This window comes from Aethalodelphis obliquidens, unplaced genomic scaffold (genome assembly GCF_003676395.1).
Source record: "Aethalodelphis obliquidens isolate GAN/ISIS:26980383/991018 unplaced genomic scaffold, ASM367639v1 scaffold71, whole genome shotgun sequence".
NCBI lineage: Eukaryota > Metazoa > Chordata > Mammalia > Artiodactyla > Delphinidae > Aethalodelphis > Aethalodelphis obliquidens.
Window position 1 is genome coordinate 9,831,016 of NW_020838015.1, and position 12,976 is coordinate 9,843,991.

At 51.3% G+C, this 12,976-nt stretch overlaps 1 protein-coding gene across 1 annotated transcript; it reads right to left on the reverse strand.

Moving 5' to 3' along the window:
* Positions 1-1,184: 1,184 nt before the first annotated feature.
* On the reverse strand, positions 1,185-11,561 carry SYP (synaptophysin). Its single transcript, XM_027091312.1, has 7 exons — positions 11,544-11,561; positions 10,306-10,371; positions 9,004-9,128; positions 6,072-6,267; positions 5,146-5,337; positions 3,606-3,936; positions 1,185-1,357 (listed from the first exon to the last, which is right to left on the reverse strand). The coding sequence occupies exons 1-6, from the start codon at positions 11,559-11,561 to the stop codon at positions 3,610-3,612; spliced, it is 924 nt and encodes a 307-aa protein (XP_026947113.1). The 3' UTR covers positions 1,185-1,357; positions 3,606-3,609.
* Between the last annotated feature and the right edge of the window lie 1,415 nt (positions 11,562-12,976).

The following is a 12,976-nucleotide window of genomic DNA, read 5'->3' on the forward strand; positions in this document are numbered from 1 at the left end:
GGGGGGGGGGGGGGAGAAGGGTAGGTCGGCCCCACAGACCCTTTGGCTCTGTCCTCTGATTGCCTAGCTGTCCCATCTCGGGGTAGGCAAGGGTGTGGGGGGTGCCTCTCTCTGGATCCCACCCCTTACCCTCCAAGTCTTATCTCTCAGCTCTTCCCAGGCCTCCTCAGTCCCCAGCCTTGGCCAAGGATATTCCCCCCTACCCCTAACGAAACCCATCCCTCAGCTCCTAACCAAGCCTCTCACCTCGCCCTCCCCACTGCCAAGCCCAACCACTTTAAAACACATTTTCTTCACTGCTCCTTTGCGGGGCCGGGGCTGCTCCTTCAGAAACCACCATGCACGCCCCACTCTAAGTCCTGAACTGTCTAGAACATGGACCACGACCTCACTCCAAGTTTGGCCCATTCCTGAACTCCACTTCTTGCCTTGCCCAAGGTCGGCCCCCTTTAGAATCAAACTCTGTCTCTCGGAGTGTTCAAAGCCACACCCCTTCCATAGATTCTGGTCCCAATCCAAGGCCCGCCCACTCTGGGGCCTCACCCACAGCCTGCTTCAAGCCCCACCCCTTCTAGAACCACGCCCTTAGCGTTTTTCCAAACCAAGTGTCCAGGTCCCAAGTCACACTCCTTCCGTAGAACCCTGTCCTACTCCAACCCCTGCCCACTGTGGGCCCACCCGCTGCCTCACCCAAAGCTCCACCCCTTCTAGGACCACACCTTCAGCTTCCTTCTAAGCCCCATTCTAGAATGCTGTAGGGCACCCTTCTTCTTCAGACTCCAGATCCAGTATGTCTGGAACCCAACCCCTCTGCTTACTAGCCCTGTTCATTCTAGAGGTCCTCTCCAAGACCACCTTGGGTCCCAAGCTCCCCCAGCCTCTGCCTTTCTCCTCTCTTCAGAGTTGCATTTTCCCTAATGGCCCCTGTTCAGGCATTGCTAGAGGAATCAAGGCCCGAGTTGGGAGGAGGGGAGGGAGAGAGGGGAGAGCCTGAACTCACACCCACCCTCCCCACACAGCCTTCTGTCTCCTCCCTGTCCCCCTTACAGAGCCCCCCAACCTCAGGGCACAGGGCCAGGGAACAGAGAGGGGCCAAAGGATGAAGGGGAAGGGGTAGGGGTAAGAGAGGGGCCCATGCAAGATCGGGTCCCTAATGCATAAGGGGAGTGGAGTGGGGGCAGGGCTCAGACAGATAAATAGATATTTATATATAATATATATATATATATAAACAGCAAAGACAGTTAAGGGTCTCCTGGTTTGAGGGGTGGAGACCTGGGGTGTAGGGATGGGAACGGGGGGCAGTCCTTCTCCTGAGCTCTTGCCTACCAACGGGGTCCTCCCGGGCTGCACTGACCTGTGGAGACAAAAGATACAAAAGGAGAGGGGGTCCAGACACAGGTGGTGCCTTTAGGGAAGGGCTGGGCTGCTATGCCTCTGCCCTGGCTTCACCCACTACCTGCCATGACCTTTCTTCCTTCCTTCTTCCTTCACTTATAGTCTTGGGGTCAGCTTCATCCCAGCTGCCCCTGCTGGGAAGATATACCTTGCCTTCACTAGATTAGGTACCAAAGAAAGTATGGTTTCCCCTTCTCCCAATCCAAAAAAGTCTGTTAACAGGTACTGTACTCCTCATTGGTGGTAAACTATATTGAGCAGAGCAAAGATCCTTATCTTTGTGGAGCTTACATTGTAGCAAGGGAGAAAGACTTAAACAATTACCATGATGTATAAATAAGTTATCTAGTATGACATAAGGTGATAATAAGTGAAATGGAAAAACAAAAAGTAGACTGGGGCGAGGGGGATTAGGAGTGACAGTAGGGGAAGAAAGGTTGCTGTAGTAAGTAGGTAGTCAGAGAAGACCTCATTGAAGAAGTGACATTGGAATAAAGACTTAAGGAGGTGAGGGAATGAGCCACGCAGATAACTGGAGGGAAGAGCATTCCGGGTAGGGAGCGCAGCCAGTGCAAAGGCCCTGGGGTGGGACCACATCTAGTGTGTTTGAGGAACAGCAAGGAGATCAGTGGGGCTTCAGTGGAGTGAGCAAGTGAGAATGGTAGGAGGTGATGTCCGAGAGGTAGGTAATGGGGTCACATAGGAGCTTGTAGACAAGGTTGTGAGGACTTCAGCTTTGACTCTGGATAAGGTATAAATCAACTGGAGATTTTAAGCAGAGAAGAAGAGTAAAATGATAGTAAAATGTCTCATGCTGGGTTGTTTCTTTTATTTCCTCAATAAATGTTTCTTACCATTAGTAGTGCTCTAGGTGATGTGTCTATAGCATAAATTAGTCATGGTCACATCCCCTAGTCTAGTAGAAGAGACAGTCAATAAACATATAAACTAATAATTACAGACTGTGATAAAGAAAAGCACAGGGAGAGGTAAGAAAAGGGACTTGTAAGGAGTTGGCCAGATAAGGTTATCAGTGTGTGTGGGTGTGAAACTCCAGGGGGAAAGCAAGTACCAAGACTGTGAAGTTGCACTGTGCCTGGTACGTTGATGTGGCCAGTGTGGCTGGAACAGAGTGCGGGGGAGTGGTTGGAGGTGAGAGGTCAGAGGAGTGAAGGGTGGGGCTAGATTGTGTAGGGCCTCGTGGGTCATAGTTTTGGCTTTGGCTTTTAATCTGAGTGAGATGGGAGCCCCGGTAGAGCTCTGAGCTCTGAGCATAGGAGGGTCGTGGAGTGATTTAGGATTTAACAGGATCGTTTCCCACGCCATGAGCAGAATATAATGGGAATGGGGGTGGAAACCAGTGAAGAGGTCCAGGGGGACAGTGGGAAGATTATGGATATATTTTGAAGGTAGAGCCAACAGGAATTTTTAGTGAATTAGATATGGGATGCCTGATAAACTCCTCCCTGCCCTTTCCATCCTGGCCAAGTGCCAGAAGCTACCTCCACCCATGTGTTGCCACCTCCTTGCCTTTCCCCTCTAACGCCATCAGCCTGCCTCTACTCCCCGTCTTCCCCCCTCACATTTGAGGGAAACCTCGCTTCTCTTTTGAGGCCCAACAAGAAGGCCGGCAAGACTTTCCAATGCGCCCCCCCCACCCCACCCCGCCCCGCTCCGCCCGGGCCCTTTTCTTCTTTGAAATTCCACACTACCTCCCTCGCCTCCAGGGTTGCGGAGAGGTGGCGGATCTGTCACCTCCTTCGGATTAGTGATCTTGTCTGACCTTCATGATCCAAGCCCGTTTACCCTCATCATCTATTGGCCTTATCATAACGTATTGGATAAAACCCACCTCTTCTTCCCTCCATGGCTCCTGCGCCCAGCGGATTTCCCACTACGCAAGTCCTCCTGTTATTCCCTCCTTTCATTGGTTGCTCTGCCCACTTCTCTCTCCCCTCCCTTCCCTCAGAGCAGCACTTCTACCTCTCTCCCATTGGCTTTTCATTCTGCCTATTTTCAAACACCACTCTTCTGCTCTCCACCATTGGCTAGTTTTTCGCCCCTAGCACGTAGCTCCGCCTCTCTATTGGCTCCTTCAAATTCCCATCCTTACCTGTCCGGCCAGTGTCCTACTCCTATTGGTTCACTAACCCGCCCATGAAAGGATCATGAACCCTCCTTGGCCGCCCCGCCTGTCTGTCACTCACCAGACTACATCTGATTGGAGAAGGAGGTGGGCGCACCCTGAGGGCCATAGCCTTGCTGCCCGTAGTCGCCCTGAGGCCCGTAGCCACCGCTACCGCCACCGGCGGGCTGCCCGTAGTCAGGCTGATAGCCGCCCTGGGGCCCGTAGGAGTCCTGGGGCCCGTACCCGCCGGGGCCCTGCCCGTAGCCTGCCTCGCCGTAGGCATCCCCGGGCGCCGGTTGCTTCTCGGGGGCGCCGGGAGGAGCGCGCAGGAATGGGGCGGCCCAGCCTGTCTCCTTGAACACGAACCACAGGTTGCCGACCCAGAGCACCAGGTTCAGGAAGCCAAACACCTGCGGGGAGACAAAGCTCGGCTGTTGTCCTGCGCCCATTGCCCTGGCGGCCCCGGGGAACATCGAGGCCGCTTGCGTTGGGCTTGGATTCGCGGGCCCCGGGATAGTGGTGGTTTCCGAGACCCTGACCCTCCAAGTCCCAGCGCATGAATGTCAATGTGCACAAAAATCACCTTGGTGGGGAGGGGGGCGTGGGGCGTGTTAGAATTCAGATTCCCGGGGATGTTGAGATATATCAGTATTGCATATATGTGTTTATGTATTTGCATATGTACACGTTTATACATGTACAAAATATAGTAAACCTAATTTTGTAATATATAGTAAAATGCTAAGCATAAATTTTTATTAAATACGTAGATATACCGCTAATGGATGCATATATACACATACATATGTATATACAAATATATGTATAAATACCCATGTATAAAGTATATAAATATACGCTTTTATATTAAAACAAATATATACATTTGTATAAATATATACAATGTAATTCAATTTGGGGACGGAAAGTAATATTTCCACTTTACAGCTGAGGAAACTGAGGTGCACAGAGGCTTAGTGGCTTAGATCTTAGATCTGTCGTAGCCAGCAATTGACAAAAAAAGAGTTGGAATCTGAGGATCTGTAACACTTGTATACGACTTACCATGTGCCAGGCCCTTTTCTAAGCACTTTGTATGTTATTAGTTCACTACTTAACTTTGGAGCAGGACCTCTTATTTTCAATTTATATGCTCAAACTGAGGCCTGAGAAGCTGAGTAACTAGTTTCAGGTCCTAGAGCTTGCAAGTGGCAGAGCTCGGATTTGAGCTCAGTCTGACTCTGGCCAGTAGGGGGCGTCCATACGGGAAACATTTCAAGTTATTCTTTCATTTTGCATATAAGGAAACAGGTCCCAAGAGGGTACTTACTGAGTTGCCAGAGATTCTACATGGCTAGGCTGAGCCTGTGATCCAGGTCTCCCAAACCTAACTGGACAGAAGATCTCACGTTCCCCTTTTGGGGACAGTCTGTGGTGTCACAGTGGTTACAATTGCTATCTCATCCTACAAGGCTCTGTTGTTGGCATGCCTCCTCCAGGGAGCCCTCTTGGATTTCCTCTGAATTCTCCTCTCATTCTCTCTCTCCACCACTCCCCATGCCAGACTAAGTTTCCCAGCCACCCTCCCCAGCTGGCCCAGCCAGCTTCCCAGGGCTTACCACCGAGGTGTTGAGGCCAGAGGTCACAGGGTCCCTCAGCTCCTTGCATGTATTCCCCGTCTGGTGGCAGACAGGCATCCCCTTGATAATGTTCTCTGGGTCCGTGGCCATCTTCACATCTGACAGCCCCTTGGCCCAGGCCGACGAGCTAACCAGCCACATGAAGGCGAACACTGCCGTGGCCAGAAAGTCCTAGGCCGGGCAGGGGGGAGGGAGATGGCACCATGAGTGGGCTGCTTCATGCTGGGCTGTGGGGCCTCCTCAGATCACAGGCTTTCTTGGGAGGGGCGTCTCCCAGAAGAGGCTTGTCTCTCCCCTGCCTTTCCAGCTCTTGAAGCCCCCAACACTCACTTGAAGGTGGCCCTCCTAGCTTGGGCTTGTCTGTGCATGTATGTGTATGTGACAGAGGGTGTGGGAGTGTGACTGTGGTATGTGGTGTGTGTGTGTGTGCGTGTGTGTGTGTGTGTGTGTGTGTGATTCTGTGAGATGGTTGCCAAGTCTGTGGAAAGTAGTGTGTCTTTCCACTTTTATCTGAATGTGGGAATTTGTGTCATTTTGTGTCTGGGATGAGGGTGTATGAGTACAGCTGTGTAGGAATCAGTGTGTCTGTGTGGTGTGATGACAAGCATGATTGTCACAATGAACCTCTGTGTGCTGCTTTCTTTCATCTAGACTGTAGGGTTTTGTGAGAGGTGGCAAGTTTCCAGGTGTCTGGGATTCTGTGTGGGCTGTGGGTGTGTCCCTGTCACTCTGATTCGGTGTCTCTGATGCTCATAGCAGCAGCAGCAGTAATGTGTGCGGCTGTTATCAGGGCCGCTTGCATGTGGGCCTGTCTGGGATTTGACGTGGCCTCTGAACATGGCTGTGTCTCTAAGGCTCCATGTCCCCTGGCCCCTGTATGCATACGAATGGCTGTGGGAACTCACCAGCATGGGCCCTTTGTTGTTCTCTCGGTACTTGTTCTGCAGGAAGATGTAGGTAGCCAGAGCCCCCATGGAGTAGAGGAAGGCAAATACGGCCACGGTGACAAAGAATTCAGCCGATGAGGAGTAGTCCCCCACGAGGAAGATATTTTTAGGGTCCCCTTGGCAGGTGGGTGCCTCAAAGTACACTTGGTACAGCCTGTGGAGAGAGGTGGGCAGGTGTGGCCCAGGCCCTAAGAACTCCCTCCCCTCCCCCCTGCCCAGTCATGGGTGTCCCCCAGATTCTGACAAGGTCCCAGGAAGAGGAGGAAATAACCATTCACGAGCACCTACTGTGTACCAGTCACATTTCATTGATTGCTGAGAGCATGCTGGTAATAGGTATTACTCAGCCCTCACTCCAACCTAGGTACTTTGGCCCCTTGGTTATTCATAGAACATACCAGGCACCCTCCCACCCTAGGATTTTTGCACTGGAATGCTCTTCTCCTTCAAGCTTTGCTCCACTAGTCACCTTCTCAGTGAGGTCTTCCCTGATCTATTTAATTAAATCTAACCATTCCCTCCCAGCACTCCTTAGCCCCCTTCTTTGCTCCATTTTCTCTGTAGCTGTGATACCCCAGCTGACATACCATGTATTTTACTTTTTTCCTTGTTTTTTCTTGTAACTACAAGAGGGCAGGGCTTTTTCCTTTGTTTTGTTCAGTGTTGTACCCTTAAGGCCTGGAACAGTGCTGCCACATAGTAGGCGCTCAATAAATGTTTATTAAATGAAGTATATGGAGGCAGAAACAGAGGCTCCGAGAAATGCATTAACTTGCCTAAAGTCACACAGCTTGTATAGGAATGACAGAGTTGGAATCTGAACCTTGTGTTTTTCCCCTTACGTCATGTTGACTCTTCTCCCCACCTCACTTCAGGTCCCCAAGAGAAAAACAAATGTGTACATAGCAGAGGAGAGCCCAGGGACTATAAAATAGGAGGAGACAGACAGAAAGACAGGAGGGTAGAAGGGATGCTGGAACAGGATTCGTGTATGTGAGGTGTGGGCGGGGGTGGGGGGGAGCTGTAGACTGGGAAGGCATGTGAGGCTAAGGCCTTTCCTATGGTGTGATGGAAGAGGGGTCATAAGGAGGAACGTGCGTGGAGAGAAAGAGCAGGGTGAAGTCCCAGAGCTCTGGCCTCAGGTTGGGGGGCAGGATCCAAATGGTGCCAGTGCCCTTGTATAGCAAAGGCCCTAAGGGAAGGGCTTACACTTATTGATCACCTCCATTTTACATAATTTTACATAATTTCTTCACTTAATGACCCTCCCCCACAATTCTCTAAAGCAGGCATTATTATACCTGTTTTACAGATGAACAAACCGAAGCTCTGCAAGGCTAAGTTACTTGCACAGGGCTGCATGGCTGCTAAATGATGGAGCTAGGAGTTGGAGCTGGGTTTAAGTTTCTGGGTTTCTAGGGGGAATGAGGGGTCTTTGGGGGGGATTATTGGGGCAGTGGCAGGGTTGGTCAGGGGGACACAGGGCAAAGATTTTTTTCCCCTGGGAGGCTTGGGGGTGAAGGGCAGATCCTCAGCACCCGAGGTCCTAGACATGGGAGGAGTTGGGGTGTCCACAGATTTTTCTGGTCTTCTAGATCCCCAAAGGGCCTGCTCTCAGCAGTATCCCATGCTGCAGCTCCCACTCCTTCCCCAAACTCTCTTGGTTTCTGTGAACTGGTGGATCCCTGGTTGTCATCCCCCCCTTCCCCAGCCTCTCAGACCACGCCTCCCTGGTGCCCCCTTTTCTTTTGATTATTGCTCAGGCCCTGCGCTGGCCTATCTTCTCTTCAGTCTTGCCTCTCACCCTGGGTGATCCCCTGAGCCTACATTTACCCTTAGTGCTCAAAAATCCCTAATTTCCAACTCAATTCCTGATCTCTTTCCTGAGTCCTTTAAACTTATTTATTTTCCTTATTTTAACAAACACTTATGGAGCGCTTCTTGTGTGCCTGGCACCGTGCTAAGCATTTTACAAGTATTAATTCATTTAATATTTATCATAACCCTGTAAGGTGGGTATTATTATCCCCTTTCACAGATGAAGAAATGGAGACCCAGAGCAGTTATGTGATTTGTCCTAGTAGTGGAGGAGCCTCAGGAGCCTCTATTGAAATTGTGTCTGTGGGTCTCTGTCTTCCCATTCCTAGGAGGTAAGCCTCCCCATGAGTGCAGCAACCTTGCCTGCTTGTGCTCACTCTTGTGTACCTAGCACCCGGCACACGGTATGAGCTCAATAACTCTCAGAACTGTTTAATTTGGCTTAATCCTTACCCATGGCTAAGCAGCACCCCCTCATTATTCTTTATCATAAAACCCTGCATGAAGATGCCCTCCTTGGATTTCTCCCAATCTGCAATTATCCTCTTTAGTCATTTGTTTATTTGTTATAATGTTGGCTCCATGAGGGTAGGGAGCTTGGTCTGTTTTGTCCACTGTTATATCCCCAGCACTTTCAGCAGTACCTGACATACAATAGGTTCTGAAAAACTGTGTATGGGATGAACGAATGGGAATTAAATAATAATATTGGCTAACATTAATTGAGCACCTACTGCCTTAAGGATATATATATGTGTGCATATATATATATATATATATATATAAAATTTTGAATCTTGTTTATTGCCAGTCTCCTGCCCCTCCTCTTCACTAGAACACAGCCAGAGGGCAACAGCCTATGTCTGTCTTGGTCACCACGTGTCCTAGATGTCCAGAGGAGTGCCAGGCACAAGGTAGGTGCTCAGTGCATGTGCAGTGATCTGAGTGGGTGTGGTCTCCCGAGGTTGGGGCTGGGCAGGAGCCGCTGGGGAGGAGGTGTTGGCCGGTCCCACCCCCCACCCCCATCCCAGGTCTGTCAGGATCCCAGGGGTGGGCTAGTGTGGGGGCACACCTGAAGGGGTACTCGAATTCGACCTCGATGTTGAGGTCACTCTTGGTCTTGTTGGCACAGTCCACACTCAGCTGGAGCTCCCCACTGTAACTGCCGCATGTGGCAAAGGCGAAGATGGCAAAGACCTTGGGCAGCAGGGATGGGGATGGCCACGGTGAGCCTGTGTGCACGTGGGATGGGGCTGCCCTCCTCTGGACAGATGGGGCCCAGCATAGGCAGCAGCAGATGGACTGGTCCCCACCCCCACCCCCTAATCAGGGCTCAGTGAGGCCCAAGGACAAGCTGATTAGAGGGGTGTGGCTATCTCTTCCAGTCTTTCTCCCAGTGTCTCTCTTGGTTTCTACCTCTCAATAATGCTCTGATTCCCCTTATTCTGTCTCAGTCTATTTCTGTCTCTGTCTTTGTCTCTCTCTGTATTCTGCCTGTCTCTGTTGTTCTCTGTGTCTGTTTCCCTCGGTATCTCTCTGTCTCTGTTTCTCAATATGTCTTTGTCTTTCTCAGATGTCTCTGTCTCTCTGTATCTCTGTTTCTCTCTCTGCCTCTCTAGTATCTATGTGTGTCTCTTTCTGCCTCTTCTCTCTCTCTCTCTGAATGTTTGTGTGTGTGTGTGTGTGTCTTTCTGTTTCTTGGTCTGTCTGTTTCTATCTCCCTGCTCTGTCTCTGACATTATCTCTATGGTGCTCTCTCTGTCTCCCTCCTGCCTCTCCTTCTGTTTATCGGTTTCTCCTTTTCTCTTTTCCCGGAGGGTCTCTTCTTCTCCCTCTGTCTCTTTCTCTCCCCCACCGCATTTCTCTTCCTCTCTTCCTGTGTCTGTTTCTCTTTGCATCTCTGTTCTCTGTGCATCTTTCTCTGTCTCCCTTTTCTTTGTCTCTTTCTGTTTGTTTCTCTCCCATCTCCATATCACTTTTTTCCTGGTATTTCCATCTCTGTCTCCATCATTCCCAATCTCCCATTCTCTCTGTCTCCTTCACTGTCTCTGGGTTTCTCTGGCTTTTCGTCTCTCCCTGCAGCAACCAGCTTCAGTCTCCACCTCCCCTGCCCCTCTCTCACCTCAGGAGAGGAAGTAGGACGTCGCAATCTTCCACTTGAGAATGGGGGTACCCTTGGCCTTATGTGGCGTCACATCACAGCCCATCTGTTCTCTGGCCTCAACCCCCTGGGACTTCACCCAGGAGCCCAATTCCCCCACCCCCTTCTGCCCCCCCCCACCCATCCATCCCTCCCTCCTTATCCCTACTCCATCCCTGCTCTTCCAGACCCCACTACCTCCCTCTTTCTCCCCACAGCCCAGACCACACTCACCCATTGCAGCACCTTCACAAAGCCGAGGGGCTCCTTGACCACCCGGAACTGACCCCCGGCCACCAGCTGAGGAGAGAAACGGTGGGGAGGGGTGGGGTTGTTGGGGATGGAGAGGGAGGTGGGGGACAAGGCCACCAGGCAATGACCCCTGGGGATAAGGCATGTGATCTCTGGGAGGGAGTGACGTTTGGAGAGGCGGTGAAAAGGAGAAAGTGACACTTTGGGGAAGGTGTGAGCTCAGGGTCTCTGAGAGAAGGTCCCCGGGGTTCAGGGCTGGTGGGGACGTCTGGGGAGATGGTGAGATAGATGGCAGAGGGCGTCAGGGGTGAGTAAGATGGGGATGGAGTCAGGACTAGTTAGGGAAGGGGAGAAGGTCTGAAAAGGTAAAGGTGAGTCAGATGGTGAAGGGGATCGGGTGGAGAGAGTGAGGAAGGAGTTGGGGTTCATTAGGGTGGGGGAAGGGGTCTTGGATGGTGAAGGTGAGTCATAACAGGGAGGGAGTCGGGTTTGCTAGGGTGGGGGAGGGATCTGCAGCGGTAAAGGTGAGTCAGATGACGGTGGTGGGGTGTCTGAGGTGATGAGGATGGGGAGGGGTTAGTCCTGGTTAGAGATGGGCGAGGTTCTGAGGTGGTGAAGAAGAGTTCGATGGCAGAGAGGGTCTGGACTGATTTGATTAAGGTGGAGGAGGGCTAGGACATGGCTTCACTGCATATGTGCTGGGGGAAGGGGGACTAGGGGTTTGGGAGAAGCGAAACTGATCGTCCCCCTTGGTCTGCTCTGGGGGAAGAGGTGGTCGTCTATCAGGGTACCATCTCTGTTTGGAAGGGGCAGGTGTCAGCCCTCCCCTTCACCCCCGCCCCCACGCCTTCTGTCGCTCTATTTCCTAGCTCATCTGCAGCACCCCCCATCTTCCTTCTACTCTCCCCTCCCCTCCCTCCTTGCCCATACCCTGGCTCCAAGACCCCTTCTTCCTTCCCGGTCGCCCGTAAGGAACTGGCTTCTGGCGGCCCCCGCTGCGGCAGTGAGGACGGCCCTCGCTGCGGCAAAGGGCGCACTCCTTCTTTTCTCCACCTCCCCTTTCCTCCCCTCGCCTGCCGCAGACCCCAGCCCCAGCGCCGGGGACCGGGTGTCCGCTGCTAGGATTCTGGCCACCACCTCTTAGAGTCGGCGGATTCGCAGCGACCCCGGCGAGGAGGCCGGCCAGCGGCGGGCTCTGTCCGCGGTGCTGGAACGCGTACCTGATTCACCACGTCCATGTCGGCCAGCAGCAGCATCAGCAATGCGGGGGGCGGGAGGCGCCTGCTAGCAAGGGCGGGCGCTGGGCGCGGAGGGGGCGGTGCGCGATCGTCGGAACAGCCCAGGGGGCCGCAGCTCCGCCCCTCGCGCCCCCGCCTCGCTCGCCGCGCGCGCCTGCGCACAGCGGCCGTGTCTAAACCTCGCAGGCAGCCATTCCAGTCCAGAGACTGCAGAGGCTGGAACCGTGAAAATGCTTTCAGAAGGTCGTTATCTCTGAAAACACAGCTAGAGATCTGGGGAGGTGGGCCGTTGGGTCCTACAGTAGGACAATTTGCCAGGCCGTTTGCTGAACTGTTGAATGTGTTCACTTATTTAAGCCTTAGAACATCCCTACGTGGTAGGGACTATTCGCCCCATTTTTACTGGTGAGGAAAATTAGTCCCCAGAGAGGTTAAGCGACTTATACAAGGTCGCCCAGCTAGTTATTGGCAGTGCCCAAAGTCCCTGCAATTTAAACATGGTTCAGGGTCTTGAGGGTTTCTTCTCATCTGCATTTTAAGCACTTAAAAAAAAACAACCCTCCCCCTCCAACCATTTCCCGTATTTCGCTCTTCCTTAGTCAAAGTGTTGCCTACTCCAACTCTCAACTTTTTACATCCTGTTTATTTCTTAGTCCTCTCTTAATTGGACTATGCCTCCTTCATGCTACTAAAACTAGGCCCACCAAGGTCAATGGCAATTGCCATGTGGCAAAATCCAATGGATAAATACAGCTGGAATTTAAGATGCTCAACCTCACTCATACTAAAAGGAATGCCTATAAAAGCTACTAAGACACTGTTTTTCATCTTTGAGGGTGGTGAATATAAAGAAGTTTGATAATGCTCAGTATTAGCAGTTGGCCAGAAACAAGTATTCTCATACATTGCCAGTGGAAGTTAAATTGGTATAACTTCTGTAGAGGGTAATTTGGCAAAATGTAGCAAACTAATAAGTCCATATATGTGGCTCAGCGTTTACATTTCTAGGAATTTGTCTTACAGAGAGATTCAAACATGTGCTAAAAGAAGTATGTATAAGATAATACACTGCAGCACTGTTTGTAAAGTGTGGACACTCCCCAAATGCTCATTACTGGTGGCCTGTTTAAAAAAACTCAGGTAGAGCCGCAAAATGGAGTACTATGTAGCTGTCATTACTCATAATATGGAGCTGTGTAATGATAGCCAAGATACTTAGTTAAGTAAGAAATGCAAGATGCCAAATTATGTGGGAATTGTGTACAAATAGAAGGGAAGCATTATATCAATTATAGAGAGAACAGCTAACATTTTAAATTGTGGCTGTTCTGTGAGCTTCCCATATATCACTCATTTAAATCCTCACAACAGGGACTTCCCTGGTGGCAGAGTGGTTAAGAATCCACTTGCCAAAG

What these genes read in the sequence shown, in the direction of transcription:
- SYP (XM_027091312.1), bottom strand. An exon ending in GAATTCGAGTACCCCTTCAG is followed by an intron (nt 6,268 to 9,003) that starts GTGTGCCCCCAC and finishes CTCTCTCCACAG; the next exon opens with GCTGTACCAAGTGTACTTTG. An exon ending in ACAACAAAGGGCCCATGCTG is followed by an intron (nt 5,338 to 6,071) that starts GTGAGTTCCCAC and finishes TGCCCGGCCTAG; the next exon opens with GACTTTCTGGCCACGGCAGT.